The 16,998-nt window shown below is 41.0% G+C and overlaps 1 protein-coding gene and 1 non-coding gene across 2 annotated transcripts in view; both read left to right on the top strand.

The window, feature by feature from the left end:
* Positions 1–16,204, top strand: part of eif4g2b (eukaryotic translation initiation factor 4, gamma 2b) — a 29,160-nt gene extending 12,956 nt beyond the window's left edge. Inside the window, exons 3-22 of the mRNA XM_037683097.1 lie at positions 2,488–2,596; positions 5,107–5,172; positions 5,603–5,728; positions 7,403–7,505; positions 7,638–7,769; positions 7,868–7,934; positions 8,480–8,631; positions 10,013–10,123; positions 10,412–10,594; positions 10,770–10,911; positions 11,000–11,163; positions 11,267–11,374; positions 11,742–11,870; positions 12,029–12,124; positions 12,409–12,624; positions 12,768–13,026; positions 13,100–13,304; positions 15,314–15,522; positions 15,638–15,759; positions 15,892–16,204. Of these exons, the coding sequence (XP_037539025.1) occupies positions 2,488–2,596; positions 5,107–5,172; positions 5,603–5,728; positions 7,403–7,505; positions 7,638–7,769; positions 7,868–7,934; positions 8,480–8,631; positions 10,013–10,123; positions 10,412–10,594; positions 10,770–10,911; positions 11,000–11,163; positions 11,267–11,374; positions 11,742–11,870; positions 12,029–12,124; positions 12,409–12,624; positions 12,768–13,026; positions 13,100–13,304; positions 15,314–15,522; positions 15,638–15,759; positions 15,892–15,957 (2,765 nt within the window). The 3' untranslated portion in view covers positions 15,958–16,204. The remainder of the gene's footprint in view (positions 1–2,487; positions 2,597–5,106; positions 5,173–5,602; positions 5,729–7,402; positions 7,506–7,637; positions 7,770–7,867; positions 7,935–8,479; positions 8,632–10,012; positions 10,124–10,411; positions 10,595–10,769; positions 10,912–10,999; positions 11,164–11,266; positions 11,375–11,741; positions 11,871–12,028; positions 12,125–12,408; positions 12,625–12,767; positions 13,027–13,099; positions 13,305–15,313; positions 15,523–15,637; positions 15,760–15,891) is intronic.
* Positions 11,513–11,670, top strand: LOC119416563. Its single transcript, XR_005187110.1, has one exon. It is a non-coding gene; the product is annotated as a small nucleolar RNA SNORD97 (small nucleolar RNA).
* Positions 16,205–16,998: the final 794 nt, after the last annotated feature.

The raw sequence follows: 16,998 nt of genomic DNA, 5'->3' as shown, positions 1-16,998 counted from the left end.
AAACAGATGCACAAGATTAGAAATGAGATCATCAGAGGTACAGCACAGGTTGAACAACTGAGAGATAAAGTTAGAGAGGCCAGACTGAGGTGGTTTGGACATGTCCAGAGGAGGGACAGTGGTTTGGACATGTCCAGAGGAGGGACAGTGGGTATATTGAAAGGAGGATGATAGAAATGCAGCTGCCAGGAAAAAGACAAAGAGGAAATATAGGGATGCAGTTAAAGAAGACATGGAGGTCGTTGGAGTGAGGACAGAGGATGCAGAGGATGGAGTGAGATGGAGGAGGATGACAGACCCCTGAAGAGGGAAAAGCCAAAAGAAGAAGAAGAAAGAAGTAGAAGACAGAAGTGAACTTGCAGTCTGACAGTTCTCTGTTTGGAAAATATTTTAAAGATCTTTAATATACTGTAAAATGAAGCTTGGTTGTTGAGAGCCTTAAGATTTTAAATTACTGTATATTCTGACTTAACAGGGAACCAGTGGAGAGAAGCTAAAATAAAACAAAATATCTCTCCAGCTCCATGTTTGATGCAAACAATATCTGAAAACATTGCTAACATCAAATCTGAAAAATAATTAATGAGGCCATTCATAAACAAAAAACTTTATTTAAATTTATTTCTGACCTTGATCTGACCATACTCATTCCTTTATGTTTTACAGTTCCTTCTTTCCTGCAATTATTACATGTTCACAAGTTACTAAAATTTGAACATTTAAAATAACATTAACCAAATAAAACTAGGTCAAATTATAGAGAAATTAATCTCTTAATATTGATATAAAAATTACATTTAAAAAAATCTGAGAAGAAACAATGATCCAGTCCAATTAAGGTGCAATATGCATGAGCAAAATAATCATGCTAAATTAAATAGAGAAGATGAGGTTATGTTGCACCTCTCGTATATAACAAAAGTATAAAATATTCGTTCAAAAAGTCAAAATTTTTTGTTGTTTAGAATCCGCTATTGATAGGTGTTACTCATTTTGCAACATGGGATTAACCTGTATTTAAAAGCTGTATGAAAAAGTATCAATTATAATACTTTTTAATAATGGCAAAACTAATACATATTTCTGTTTATCTGAATGTTAGTCATTTAAAGAGGGCGTGTCTTTGTATCTTGTTACGTTGTTGTGTTTTGTGTTGTTAGTAAAGTAAAAAAAAAAAATTAAAGAGGGCGGTCCTGTTTGTGTGAAGTCGCTTCTCATTGGATTAGAAATGCAAACGGTAACGCCCTAAATATATATCTTTGCTGTGATTGGCCAGGACTCCCACGGTAACCAACGTCGTCTCCATAAGGGAGCTAAACTGGAGCCATAGCTGGAGCTCTTACCGTTAGCTAGTGCAAGCAATCAGTCGGCTAGCTCAGGGTTGTCCAAGTTAAATTGTGTGCGGGCATCTTTCGGCTTGTAGCTCTCCTGATACTCTTTGCAAAACTCCTTTTTCTTGCACAAGCTTTTATTTCATATTTGGTAGTCACACAACAAAACAAAACTGAAGTTGATTTAGTGAAGGTAAGGTAGTCGTTTTTTATGTAAAAAAAAAAACAACTCACCGGTCAACGCAAAATGGCTTCTGCTAGCTTAGCTTACACAAGCTAATGTGTTGAGCTAACTAGCGCTTATTAGCTCAGGAGCCGGCAGATGCTGCAGCCGATTCGTATTTGAGTAGAAAATGGCGTCGTCGCTTATAACTTTTATTGATGGCTTTTTAAACTGTGCATATGCTTTCGGTGTAGGCATCATTTTAGGATATTTATATCACGAATGACTGAAAATGCATTTTATCACACGGGCACGTAACCTTCTAATTTGGCTTTAGATCCATTTTTTTCAGCCTTGCAATGGGATAGCAACAAGCACAGCCGACTAAAAGCGACTGCGGTCAGTCACGTTGTCCAGCCGAGGCTACCATAAATGTTAACGTTGAATTTACAGCCTATTGTTGTTGTTTTTTTTTTACAATGAATCCCATCTCAGAACATCCTAGATTAGATTTGGAGTGTACCACGATTATTTTCACTCCCTTACTGTTTACGTATGTGATTTAGCCAAACTGGTCGTAATTTCAACAGAGAGAATGTAAATGTTGCAGTGATGTAGCTAATTTTTGGCTCATATAGCAAGCTAGCTAATATCCAGGCGGGTAGCTTTAGCCATCATTAGATGACGCACCGTTTGTTTTGTTGGGAAACGAAATGCACACAGGCCAGGGAGGCTTGTGTACATCCATACATTTAGACTTTTATTACGTTATTGTAATAAATTATAAACTACTAGTATCTCACAAAGAGATGTGCTAATGTGTCAGCACATGCAAGTAGTTTTTCTTTTCCTCCTTAACTCATTTTTGTGACATAGGCATGGATAACAATAGATCAGGATGGATGCTTTACAATTATGTTAGTCATTCATTCTGTAAAAGTTTTACTCGTTCCTGTAATGGTTCTAATTGCCTTTTTTTTTTGTCCTCCCCAGCACCGTTATCCCCATCCCCTCCTATTATTATTATTCTTTTGAGTATTCCTCATTGTCAAGCCGCCAAAGTGGAGAGTGTCGTTGCAGAAGGGGGTGCTTCTCGTTTCAGGTGAATTAACTCAAAGCCTTGCATGAAAACACATTTTATTTATCCTCTACTTTAGCCTTCTGCAAGCATTTCTGGCCAGAACTTCCAGTGCTTAGAACAAAGCAGGATGTGGAAATGGAAATGCTCAAAATGGCTGTCAGGCAGTTCTCTTTGTGAAACTTTTTGAAAAGGGGGGTTGGGTATGCCTATGCCTATTTTATGACTGTCTATTGTTGTCGTTATTCACTCTTGTCATCACTCTTTGTTAAGAAATCAGGTCTCTCCTGTAAATGAGCCCTCATGCTCAGTGGGATTAACCTGTATAAATAAAGGTTGAATGAATGTACACTGGACCGTGGGAGGGTTTCAGTTTTGTAATATGCTCCCTATAAGTTCACATCCAAGTTGTTCTCGTTTTTTTTTAAATATCTGCATGGATATGTAGGATTTTTTGTTTTTTGTGGATTTAAAATTTTTATGACCCCAAAAGGAAGAAGTGGGTAAAGATAATGGATGGATTGGTTTGTGTCAGTTTCCTAGTATCATGGTTCCTTAGCGTATTCAATATGTTGGTGCTCACATTAAGCATGTAAATTATAGCCAAACCAAACCTATGAGAATCGTGCTGCTGCTGTTCAGAGTAATGTTTGGCACCATTAGTGACTAACAAATATCTTAGATCTTTAAGCGTCCCGCTGGGTGTCCATTTAGCGTATTTCTTGGTGTATATCTCGGATCCGTTTTTGTTGTTTCTTTTTACACTTTATATTTTTGCTATTGTTGGATGTAACTGGGACCCTGTGTACATAATTTTGTCCCACCTCATGTACCACATGAGAAAAATATCTCCGACTGCGGACGATGTAGCGAGGCTCAACGTAGTCCATAAATCTTCAGAATCTGACATCCTCTCCAACAAAAAATAAAACTTCCACACGGCCGACATTTTGAATTTTCCTGTCCGCTGTGAGATTGGGTGGGCGCACGTGACGTCATCGCATAGCGCTGCCGCTGCAACGTCATCGCGTTGTGCTGCCGCTGCAGGCAAACACAGCGCCTTTTATATCGGCGAGTTATTTTAATGGAATGGCCAAATAATTTAATGCTAATATTGTCCGATACCATGCTGATATCGTGCATCCCTAATGTGAATGACAAAGAACCTTGAATCCTACAGTCTTGGCGCGTGTGGAAAATGAAATTTTTTATTTATTTATTTATTTCACTTCAAATCTCAAGATTGTTTTAGCTGTCAGTGTGTCACAGATATCTCATACAGCATTACATGTGCTGTGCGGGCGAAGTTTTCGACAATCTAGTCGAGTCTACAACCTTTACATGTTAATGTACCTTTTGAACAAAACGGTAAACTCTTTATTAAGTCACTCCTAATGACTGCACCTTGCATGGTCTGAACTTGTTAATGTGCAAATTAAAATACCCTGCAAGTCTTTTTGTGGCCCTAATTGTGTTTTAAAATGTTAACGAGTAGACGTTTTACTATGTTTCAAGTATAAAACTTTTCAGTCACAAGCATAGTTTGACGTGCTTTGTCCCACCGCATCATGCACACTGCTGTTACTTTTGTTGATTATATTTCTTTTTGGTCAACATTTGCTTGGGTTCGATAATAACAGAAGAGCAGAGTCAAAATTTAAAGCTAGATGTTCTGATCCGTCTGCCTATGTTCTGACCTTCACCTGTGGTCATGAGGTTTGGATCATTGAAAGAAGGAGATCGAACGGCTGAAATGGGCTTCCTTCACACAGGGTGGCTGGGCTCAGTCTTAGAGATGGGGTGAGGAGCTCCGTCACCCGGAGGGAGCTTGGAGTAGAGCCGCTGCTCCTCTGCATTGAAGAGTCCGTTGGGATGGTTCAGGAATCTGACCAGGATGCTTCCTGGACACCTCCCTTTAGAGGTTTTCTGAGCACATCCCACTGGCAGAAGGCCCCAGGGAAGACCCAGAAGTGGTTTGAGAGATTGTATCTTCTCGGGCCTGGGGACGCGTCAGGGTCCCCCAGAATGAGCTGTGAAGTGTCTCTGGGGACTCGGGGACAGGGATGTCTGGGTCATCTCCTGGTCCTGGACCCGTTCCCTCCACAACCCGACTAAGTATAAACAGTTAAAAGATAGAGATGGAGTTTTAAGAAACTGAACCTTTTTTAAGACTTTCTTTAACAGAAATTCTGAAAATTGTGTCCACTTGATAGCCAGTTGTACTTTTAGGGACTAATATTTATCAGAGTTCACGTGACTTGCTTTGCTTTCGGTCTCTCAAGTTTCAGTGCTACTCCATAAAGACCAGGAAAAAATCATTACAGATGTGTAATGTTAAGATTAATAACCCTTTTTTTTTTACATTTTGATGGTAAGCATTACATTTTAATTAATCAGAACTTGCACTGGTTATTTTGTTTTGGTTAAGAAGTGCCTGAAAGCATAACTGAAAATGTTGCTTGTTGTGAGTCAAAGATGCAGATGTAATTTATTAAGTTGTATGATCTTAAAGTGCTCCATGTTTACTTTTGCAGTGCTTCTTCGGGGGGAGGAGGTGGTAGGGGTGCACCTCAGCACAATCCCAAGACTGTCGGCAACAGGTTTGTTTAATGCCCTTAACGTTGATGTGTCCATTTCAATATGGCATCAATAACCAGGGCTAATAATCCGGTGATGTTCCAAGTTATCCAGTGGACAACCCCTTGATAGAATCTGGTTGTCTGACAACATTTTTAGTTGTCAGTTGGGTTCAGGTTATAAGGCTGAGATAAGATACACATACATATGTAGATTGATAAATCACACCTTAACAGTAGGGGTTTCTTAAGGTCTTTGTTAATCTAATTCACAGATGAGGCCCCTCTTCTTTAGAATTGATCATGTCCTGGAGGACTGAGAGTCTTCACCAGCATTCTGTTACAGAAAAATAACTTGCCAGTGTGCATGCCAGTTTTTTTATTTTATATTTTGTTTTTATTAGCATCATTGTCAACACAATCTGTTTGACTTGGTCTTTTTGTCTGTTTGCAGCGAGTTCCTGGGGAAAGCCCCAGGGCAAAGTGTTCAGAGATGGGTTCCTTCACGAAGCACTAGACGAGATGCCAACTCCAGCAACGAAAAAGAGCGACATGATGCAATCTTCAGGAAAGTGAGGGGGTAAGGTTCAAATTCAGGAATCTTGATCCTGCACAGAGATATGTTAGCAGTGTAGCCAATATTTCAAGAAAATACCCAGCAGCTGTTTTGATCAAATGTCGGTTAAATATTGGAGTGTTTTCAGAAAAATGCAAGGAATCCTTTTTAAAATCGTGTTTGAGTGAAGTGAGGTGTTCCTTGTGCTTTTTTGTTGTTTCTAAAATTGAGAAAGGTCCTTAAGATGGCATGTGCTTACTAAAGGCAGCTTAGCCTGGTTTGCTTCTCCATCAGGCAATGTATACAATTTTAAAAGTTGAGATGTTTCCAACAGGATTCTAGTCATAAACGGGCAACTAATTATGTGGCACAAGCTGAGAAGTTATTATGTAAACTACCACGTGTTTGATTTACATTAGTTGTTGCATACATTTTCATCTCAAATGTTTTTACCTGGATCCAAGCACGACTATTAATTTTTATATGCCCATTGAAAAGTGGACGTATTATGGTGTCGTCTCCATTAGGCCTATTGCGATAAACAATAAATCAATTAATCGCATGATAAATGAAAATTATCGACCTCATTTTCATTTATCGTGTGTTCATCTGTCTCTTTCTACTGAAGACACTGGATGACAAAAGGCTCAACTCCGGTGCTCTTCACTGAACCCCCCCATTCTCTTTAAAATCTGTTTTAACTAAAAGCGGCTAAGCTGAGAAGCTAAGCTACGAGCTAAGCTAACAGGCCGACCTCAGGGGAAAAAAACCTCCATCTTGTCGAAGCTCCAAACTTCACCCGTGCCTTCGTGTAAAAAGTTGATTTTCTCTGCAAAAAGAAGCTGAGAACTTGTTAACTGATTTTTTTTTTTTTAATTTTTTTTAATTAAAAGCTGTGTGACAAATGCTATGCTAAAGAGCTCAAACCACACTGAGCGTCCACCATTTTGAGAACTGAAAAAAGGAAGGAGAGACGGCCACGTCAAGGGGCCTCCCTCTCATTTTTCTTAGAGAAACGCTGCATGCTCCTTCACTATCCATCCTTCGGTTCAAACAGTTTTATACTGCCATCTGGTGGTCCAAAAAAGGTACTACACTCCAAACAAATTAACCGTTTCTTCTTAAATTGGACAGTAATTACTAATTATTGTCAAATTTCAAACAATATTATCATTTATCACAATAATTTCTGAGACGATCGCTCAGCAAAATTTATCGTGACAGGCCTAGTCTCCATCCATACGACCACAAACTTTCTCTCGTTCCGCCCTTAACTTCTGATCGATTGTTTCAAAACGTCGTACACATGCTCCTCATCATTAAACGGAATGTTTCATTCACCCCAGCTCCAAGGTCAAGGTCACAAATTAAGGTCAAAGTTAAAATAAGGTATTTGCTTGTCCAAACCATAACTTCTGATCTGTTCAAGATACTTTTAACAAAACTGGATACAAATTTGTTTCACCCTAGACAGTGTGTCGTATTATCTGTTCAACGCCTCAGTGCTGAGGTCACAAAACAAGGTCCAAGGTTGCTTGTCTGGGCCATTGCTATAGATTGCTGTACGATGGTTTGTTGATGGAGTATAATGTGCTATATGCAATACTTTTGTTCCTCTAGTCAAAGTTCTGGTATGTTCTTACTTAATCTGACTTCAACTTGCTGTCTCATCCATCCCTCTTGTTCTGGTTCATTCAGCATACTCAACAAACTTACGCCTGACAAGTTTGACAAGCTATGCCTTGAGCTCCTGAATGTGGGCGTAGATTCAAAACTCGTCCTTAAAGGAATCATCTTGCTGGTAAGTGATGGTTCTCACTATTCTGTAGAGCTCTGCTAAATGTACCTGTAGTTCTTCATCCGTACTTGGCAGTCTGCTCTTTGAGTCATCCCCACTTTTTGTAACGACCTTTTTGGTTCCTCTTTGTTTTAGATTGTAGACAAAGCCCTAGAAGAGCCAAAGTACAGCTCGCTCTATGCTCAGCTATGTCTGCGCTTGGCAGAGGACGCGCCAAACTTTGATGGCCCTTCATCTGAAATCCAAACATCCCAAAAGCAGAGCACAGTAAATATTTAAACTGACTACATTTCTAATCGTGTTTGCATGCATGTCCACAGCAAACGATGATATTGTTTGTTTGTTTGTTTGTTTGTTTGTTGTAGACCTTCAGGAGACTGCTGATTTCCAAGCTTCAAGATGAATTTGAAAATCGCACCAGAAATGTTGAAAGTAAGTCTCGTAGTGCACGTTCTGGATCGAGTGATTCTGCATCAGTTCAGTGACTGAACTTGTTTGAGTTTTCAGTCGTCATTATTTATAATAATAAAAAAAAAATTGCAATTCTTCAGATGCATCTTAAAGTAAAAATACTCTGATTGTACAACATTAGATTTATGTAAAACTGTATTTTAATCATGCTATATAACATCGGTGTATAATGGAAGGAATAATTTCTAACATTTACCATAATCACCAAACATATGGTGATTGTTTGAACTTTTGTGAACGTACAAGAAAACGCAAACTAAATGAAACCCACGTGTGAGATTCTACTTGATCAACAGGTGCATCTAAAAAACAGAAAATTGTGACAAAATTCAATGTTTTTTGTCATTTCAGAAAGTGAAACTTGTAGATTCATTCACACAGAGTGAAATATTTCAAGCCTTTATTTCTTGTATTTTTGAATTATAATGACCAAACAAATTTCAGTGTCTCAGAACATGAATCGCAGCTCGTCTCTGCTAATCTAATATTCCTCTTTTTGTCCTCAGTCTATGACAAGCATGACAACCCTCTTACTGCTGAGGAGGAGGAGCAGCGGGCCATTGCCAAGATCAAGATGCTTGGCAACATTAAATTCATCGGGGAACTTGGCAAACTCGACCTCATCCATGAATCTATCCTTCATAAGTGCATCAAAACAGTAGGCTCCTTTTTGTTTGTGCTTTTTGTTTTTCTGATTTATTGACAGTGTAGTGTAAGTTCACACTTCTGTCACTGGTCAGCTCTGATAGAATAAAACTTTATTTGTCGTAATAAATTTAACCCAAAGTCACTTCAATACGTCAAAAATAACCAATGTGCAGACGTCCATTTTGGTTTGTGGCTACATTTAGTTTGTTAAAAATGCCCCTATCAAAAGTTGGGTTTCCGTGTGTGTGTGTGTGTGTGTGTGTGTGTGGTGGTGGTGGTGGGGGGGGGGGCTTGTTCTCTTACTCTTCTTGCCATCAGACACGAGAGGTCTTGCAGCATGGAAAAGAAGTCTTTTGACTGAAACACCCTCGACCTGTTCTAGAAACATGAACATTTAAATAATTAGCAGTAGATTAATTTTATACTAACAAAATCCTCCTGTTTTAAACGGGTTTCTGTCAGACAGAATAAATCAATATGATGATCAGTTATCAGATCATTAACTAACAGAGACCTGGAGGAAAGAAATCTGATGTTCAATAAACCAGATTTATTGATTTTATTCTTTTGTCCTGGTAAAGTAACTGTGTTTTTAATAAGATTTTTATGATTTATATATTTAGAACTGATGTTTTTAAAATTATTTGAGCCGTGGGCGAGTTGACACCGTTTCGTTTGGGGTGGGTGACGGAGGAGAAGCAGCAGAGATGTGTGGAGGACTACAGCTCTGCTTCCTGGACTGGACCCTGGGTTGTCAATAATCTGGAGGACAAAACGAAATCAGCCAAATTTCTAGAAAGAAGAGCGGCTCCGTCCAAAGTGGGATGGATGACATCTCCGCTTGGTCGGTCGCAATAAACAATAAATCAATTAATGGCATGATAAATTAAAATTATCAACCTCGTTTTCATTTATCGGCTTTAACATTTCTTCGTGTCTCTCTTTCTACTGAAGACACTAAACGACAAAAGGCTCAACGCCGGTGCTCTTCACTGACTCCTCTCTTTCCTCTTTAAAATCTGTTTTAACCGTCCAAAATTGCGTTTTCATGTAAAGAGGCCTCCCTCCCATTTTTCTTAAACACACTGCTCGCTCCCTCACTATCCATCCTTCGGTTCAAACTGTCTTCTACTGCCATCCAGTGGTCGAAAAAAGGTACTACACGCAAAACAAATTGGCAATCATTTCTTAAATTTGACAATAATGACTAATTATTGTCAAATTTCAAACAATATTATCGTTTATCGCAATAATTTCTGAAACGACTGCGTTTATTTAGTCAACAGTTTCAGATAAGATTCAGTGTCGCAGCATTCAACTGTCGTTTAATTTTGCACAACTCGTAAACTCCCAGTGTGATCGCTCGTCTTTTTGTCTCGATGTTTTTGAAGCTTCTGGAAAAGAAGAAGAGAGTACAGCTCAAAGACATGGGGGAGGATCTGGAATGCCTCTGTCAGATAATGAGAACGGTGGGGCCGAGACTCGACCACGAGAAAGCAAAGGTAAGGGCTAAAGATGCCATCGGGGGGCATGTTTGAAGTTAAAGTGGTCTCTTTGGAAACTGATCATACACAGACCATCGGTTACATAACGGTCGGCTCGTTAACAGAAACACCACCTATCAAAAGATTGGCCATTTTAAGCCTGTGTTTTTGTTTTTTCCAGACTCTTGTCTTGGTTTAGTTTGTTTGTCCTCCATGTCTGTGGGAGTGTCGTCTTCACACTAGCTGGACTAACTAAAGTCTGCTTAAACTGCACCTGTTTACTCCCTCTTCCTCCCCTCACACCAGTCTTTAATGGATCAGTACTTTGGCCGTATGCAGTCCTTAATGAACAACAAGGAGCTGCCTGCTAGGATCCGTTTCCTGCTGCAAGACACGGTGGAACTGCGAGAAAACAACTGGGTCCCCCGCAAGGCTTTCATCGACAACGGACCAAAGACGATTAACCAAGTCCGTCAGGATGCAGTGAAGGTGAGTCAGGGGCTCCACATGTACACGAGAAATGCAAAGAAGCAGTTGAGTATTGCTGCTGGCAGGAACCTCAAAAAACTAAACCTAGGCTCATTTCAATGCCGGTTCAAATTTTTATACTGAACACCTTTAAAGAAAGAAAGAAATTCAGTCATTTACTGGTATGTTTGTGTAGGATTTGGGTGTTTTCATCCCAGCACCAATGTCTCAAGGGATGAGGATGGACTTCTTCCTGGAAAGCCCCTTCTTGCCCAACAGAATGAGGCTGGACAGGGAGACTCTCGGGGGACTGGCTGACATGTTTGGACAGATGCCTGGTAGGTGGTTTTGAAACCCTTGTGCGTGTCCACCTGTGGTTTTATGTGGACTCTGAACTTGCATCACTTTTGGTCCTTTGCTCCTCAGGCAGTGGGATTGGAACTGGCCCAGGGGTTATTCAAGACAGGTACTCGCCCACTATGGGACGCCATCGCACCAACCCGCTCTTCAATGGCCACAGCAGCCATGTTGCACCTCTTCCACAGTCACAGTTTGACACGGGGCCTAAGTCTTTTGTGAAGACCAACCAGGTAATCCTGCTCAATTTGAACATAAATAATAATCATTGTGCAATGTTCAAGGGGAAAAGAAAGGCAAATCTTTATTTTCTCGATACTTTTGTGACTTTGACAGGTTCAGAACCAGCATTTCCTAAACCAGAACCACCCGAGTCAGTCGCAGGTGCAGTCCAAGGACATGCCTCCACGCTTCAGCAAGAAAGGACAGCTCAATGCAGACGAAGTAACTAAAACTAATGTTTCTAACTTGTCAACATGTCTGCAGACTTCATTTTCCTGCTGTTTGCAGCCTTTAAAATATAAAAATGAAATGATTCCAGTGGCAGTGATGACTAGATGCTGCTTCACTTCCTTAGTGTCGATGCCCAGTGATTTTAAAAAGACGCGTTATTCTGAGGAACAAACCTGCTGTTCGTCTTTCCCTGCTCTTTGCTCCGTCTACCATTTCTCTTCTATCCCTCCTCTCATCTTCAAACTTAAAGCAGGTCCGCTGACTTAAATGATGAAATATGAGGGCATAACTTGCCACTACAGCACAGATCCAAAATGCTGAAGGACCGCATAACTGTGCTTTCTTCTGTGGCACGCAGATCAGCTTAAGGCCTGCGCAGTCATTCCTGCTCAACAAGAACCAGGTGCCGAAGCTTCAGCCTCAGATGCCGACACTGATGCCTCCCAGCGCCCAACCTCCACGCTCTCAAACCCCTCCTTTAGGACAGGTGGGCGGGTCACTTGACTGTTTACAATTGAAAGCAGCGAAACTACAATTGAAGAAATATTTTTAAAGCACTGATTTGAAAAACTTTGTTAAATTTGTCGTTAAACTAGAAGGCTTTTTCTAAAACGTTGAGCCGATCTTTGCTGTCCTCCTCCGCAGCTTGGCCTGAAGACCAACCCTCCACCTATCCAGGAGAAACCCCAGAAGACCATCAAGAAGCCACCTCCTGCCAAGGAAGAACTTCTGAAGACGACGGTGAGAAAACCGTTAGGTGCAAGTGTTCAATGTTCACTCCAACAACCCGACTCCCAAGTTTGTGACGCATGAGGAGGAGAACGCAGAGATGATGTGACAAATCTTTGGTTTTAATCGTTGGATGTGGTTCATTAGAGCACAAGAACTTTACTTTTTAAAGAATTTGAAAGAGCTTGCTTCAAGACAAACTCGACATAACCTCAACCTGTTTTGGACACTGACTAAAGTTTTTTTTTTTTTTTAAACAAAACAAACGAGTTGTCGTTTCCCCCTCTGCATTTCAGGAGGTACTTATGACTGAGTACCTGAACACTAAGAACCTGACTGAGGCTGTGGTTGCTGTGCGAGAGATGAAGGCGCCGAAGCATTTCCTGCCAGAGATGCTCAGCAAGATGATCTTGTGTTCGCTGGACCAACCCGGTGAGGACAAAGAGCACGTCAGCACTCTGATCCACGCACTCGGCACTGAGGGTCTTATCACCGGAGAGAACTTCTTGCAGGTAGATGACATCATTCATCCAATAACGAATCTGCATGCCCTCCGCACACAAACGTCCATTTTTATTAGTTTATTTGACATTTATTACATTGTTGGGTGTTTGATTCCCGTTCAACACGGACATTTTTTCTCTCGCAACTTTAGGCTTTCCTTAACGTCCTGGACCAGTGCCCCAAGATTGAGGTGGACGTGCCCTTGGTGAAGTCCTACCTTGCCCAGTTTGCAGCTCAGGCCATCATCGCAGAGCTGGTGAGCGTAGCAGAGCTGGCTCACCCCCTGGAGAACGGCACCCACTTCCCCCTTTTCCTGCTCTGCCTGCAGCAAACGGCCAAGCTGAAAGACCGCGAGTGGTTCACAGAACTTTTTCAGCAGAGCAAGGTCAACATGCAGAAGATGCTTCCAGGTAAAGCCCCGTCCTCCTACGATTTTAACATTTACAAGACCAGTAATTAATAAAAACGTTGTCTTGGTGAAAGAAATCGATCAGAACAGGGACCGCATGCTGGAAATTCTGGAAGGGAAGGGGCTGAGCTTCCTGTTCCCGTTGCTGAAGCTGGAAAAGGAGCTGCTGAAGCAGATTAAAGCGGACCCCTCTCCACAGTCCATCTACAAGTGGATCAAAGACAATATCTCACCCAGGCTTCACACCGACAAAGGCTTTGTCAACATCCTTATGACGAGGTAAGGGATGGAAAGTGTTGTCACGAAGGCCTAAACACTCCCCTGTCTGTTCTTTGAGTATCTTCATTAGACTGGAATCGCTTCAGTCCATTTACCGTTTGACTGCGCTGCAACTGAATGCTGTTTGTGATTTGTTACCAAGGGTTCTTGATATCCTCTTGTGAGTTGCAAGGTTTGCTCTCATGTTGCTGGAATTTTGAACTTGTTCATATATTTTGCACATTTTCTCAAAGGTCAGACCTCATTGTCGTCTGGAAGCTGTTTCAAACAGTTTAGTTCCTTTGAGTGAAAAAATGTGAGAATTGTGAGATGGCTGCCGTACTTTCCGCCGTACACGTTGCATCGTTGTACAAGTCGCATCAGTCCAAACATGTCTAATAAAGTGGAAAAATCCATAAATATGTCGCTTCGCCGTATGAGTCGCATCTATTACGCGTCACCGCTGACGACCCGGAAATGTGGCCGGTGTTGTGCCAAAAATCGATTGGCTGCCAAATGACGGCTGCGGGAGTGTGCACGGGAGGACTTTAACAAGATTAAGACTTAAAAACAATTGTTTGTTTGTTCAACATTATAGTAAAAAGTGTGTTTCAATCCAACTTTTCCTTAATAAATGCACTTTGATGGTCAAATCAGCTGCGGCTGGAAAAAAACCTCCATCTTGTCGAAGCTCCAAAATTCATGGTTCAAACTGGTGCCTTTGTGTAAAAAGTTGTTTTTCTCTGCAAAAAGAAGCTGAGAACTTGTTTACTGATTTTTAATTAAAAGCTTTGTGTGAAAAATGTTCTGTTAAAGAGCTCAAACCACACTGAGCGTCCGCCATTTTGAGAACCGAAGAGAGACAACCCATGTCAGTCAAGGGGACTCCCTCACATTTTTCTTAAAGAGACACGCTGCTCACTCCCTCACTATCCATCCTTCGGTTCAGTCTTATACTGCCATCCAGTGGTCAAAAAAGGTACTGCACCCAAAATAAAATTAACCAACATTTCTTCTTAAATTTGACAATAATTAGTAATTATTGTCAAATTTCAAACAATATTATTGTTTATCTCAATAATTTCTGAGACAATTAATCGCCCAGCAAAATTTGTTATCGTGACAGGCCTAAACCTTGGCACTGGTAGCAATATTTGTTTTGTTTTGTTTTTGTTAGTTATGAGTACTGGTTTTTGAAGAACACACAAATTCATGGACAGATTAAATCAGTAAAAAATAAAGTGATCTTGTTGACGTGTTTCTTTACATTAGTCCCTCGATTTATCACGGGGGTTACGTTCCAGACACCACCACGATGGGTGAAAAACCGCAAAGTAGGAACGCTATATTTATTTTAGTATTTATATATAAAGGCTTTAGAAACCTTTCCCACACTTGCATTGTTCTTAACAATGTTCTAAACTCTTAAACCTACATAATTTTAACAACATGCGTATATGTACTGTACAGTACAGCAAACTCTTATATGGGTACTCGCCAGCTCTGCAGACCAGCAGCTCTGTTCCGGTTCGGCAGACCCACCCTGCAGCGACGAAGCCCACCGCCCCGTCCAGGTTGATGTGCACGTGGATAATTGATCTTCAGGATTATTTGTCTTTCCTGATATTTCTGTGAGCTTCATAAATGCATCGTTACTTCTGACTTTGTGTTTCAGAAAGCAGTGGCTGTAAGCACTGTTGGCTTCTGGGTAGTGTAGTTCTTTTGACTTGCGTCACAGTGTAGGCTTATTGAAAGAAAACTACAAAATAGTGGCGTCTATCTGAAGTTTTTTTTTAATTGTTTTAGTTTTTTGTCTTATTAGTTGGTTCCCGCTCCCGTTAATGTTTTATCCCGTACCGTCCCAATCACGTGAGTAATATTAAAGTGTCAGGTTGTACGGTCTTGTGTGGAAAACCCGTGAAAGAGCGAGTCCGCGAATGTCAAACCTTGAAGTATCAAGAGACTACTGTATCCAGATTTTGTACAAGAATTGTTTTGTTCATTCACCTAATGTGTGTGGTCTTTGCCAGTTTCCTGCAGTACATCTTCCAGGAGCTGGGCATGACGGAGGGCGATGATCAGCTGGCAGCTCCCTCCAAAGAGCAGCTGGAGCAGGAGAAGCAGCTGCTGCTGGCCTTCAAACCCGTCATGCAGAAGTTCCTGCATGACCATGCCGAGCTGCAGGTCAGCGCCCTCTACGCTCTGCAGTTGCACTGTAATGCCAGCAGCTTCCCTAAAGGTACTCTAGATCTTTTTTTATTTTTTGACAACAGTGTTTATATTTGACAACAGTGATTTCACCTAAAGTAACATGTCTGTAAAGTGATTTGTAAATTGTTCTCATCTCCAACAAGGTATGCTGCTGCGCTACTTTGTTCATTTCTATGATATGGAGATCATTGAAGAAGAAGCCTTCCTTTTGTGGAAAGAAGACGTCACCCAAGAATTCCCTGGAAAAGGAAAAGCTTTATTCCAGGTACATTCCCAACACGTGTAAACTTGAGGTTTGAGAGTCAGGAGTACAAAAAGGCATTCTGTTTATGATATTGTAGCACACAGACACCCGAGTGCTTCCATCTGGTGTGAGACTGACTCTTTCTTCCATCAGGTCAACCAGTGGCTCACTTGGCTGGAGACGGCAGAGGAGGAGGAGTCTGAGGATGAAGCTGACTGAGCAGCCAATCAGAAGCATCAGCCTTTGTTTCTTAACTCGCCTTTTCTTTTCTTGAACGCCATGCTTCATGTAACCACTACCATGCGGCGCTCGGCTGCTTTTTGTCTCACGAATCTAAACTGAAAACTTGTAACTTTCGTAGGGCCTCGTGCGCGTCCAGCTGCACTGTGACGTTGAGCGAAGACGTGTCGATCTGTTGCCTGAAGGCTGTTTTCTTTGGATCTGTTCTGATCGTCTACATGAACTATTGTCATCTAGAGTGGCTCAACCATGTTTTTTTTTGTTTGTTAGGTTTGTTACTTTTTTCACTTTGCATGTTTTTTATTCAATTTTTTTTTCCCAAATTTGAATCTTCTCTCGTAGGAAACGGCTTTATTTATGAACGCATCAGGTTTTCCCTTCTTAAATAACCGTCTGATCCCAAGAAGGAGCTGAGGAATTTTAATGAGCCTCAACTGAAGTGAATCGGGACGTTTGACTCTGTAATCGACATAAAGACCGACTGAACGAAGCATATTTCATGCTCGCGTTAAAAACATGGCAGGGCGCGTGCTTTAAAGACCGTAGTCGCAGCTGAGCACGTTTTCCCTCGTCAGGCTTCATCTCGTCCTGTGTATCTTTTAGGAGTGGTTATAATACTCATCCTCCACACTTCAGAACATTTGAAAGCCAAGTGTAATCGATGGTAACGTTTCATAACGGCTCGTTTCTACCTCTTAGATGGGCTTGTTTTGGTTTTGTGCTGGGATGGGAATAATCAAGGCCATGTCGGAATCCAAGCAATTTTAAGTATTCGGTTTCATCCTGGCCTGATTACACTCTTGGCTAAAGCAGACATTCACAATGCTTCATGTGGTTTGCAAGTATTAATATTTAAGAGTAATAGGTTTTCAGTTTGGAAGCTCATAATCCTAGAAATGTACCCATTAAATTCCTGCTGAGTGGCCTGAGAGTTTGCAGTAACCAACATTTGTGGCCTTCCTGTTTGGATGCTCAACATCGTAAATGAGAAACGGTCAAAAAGTTGGTTCTGATACAAAA

The sequence above is a fragment of the Nematolebias whitei genome, chromosome 10, assembly GCF_014905685.2.
Source record: "Nematolebias whitei isolate Nwh7 chromosome 10, NemWhi1, whole genome shotgun sequence".
Taxonomy (NCBI): domain Eukaryota; kingdom Metazoa; phylum Chordata; class Actinopteri; order Cyprinodontiformes; family Rivulidae; genus Nematolebias; species Nematolebias whitei.
The sequence above is the reverse complement of the archived record's forward strand: the minus strand, read 5'-3'. Positions and strand labels throughout refer to the sequence as shown.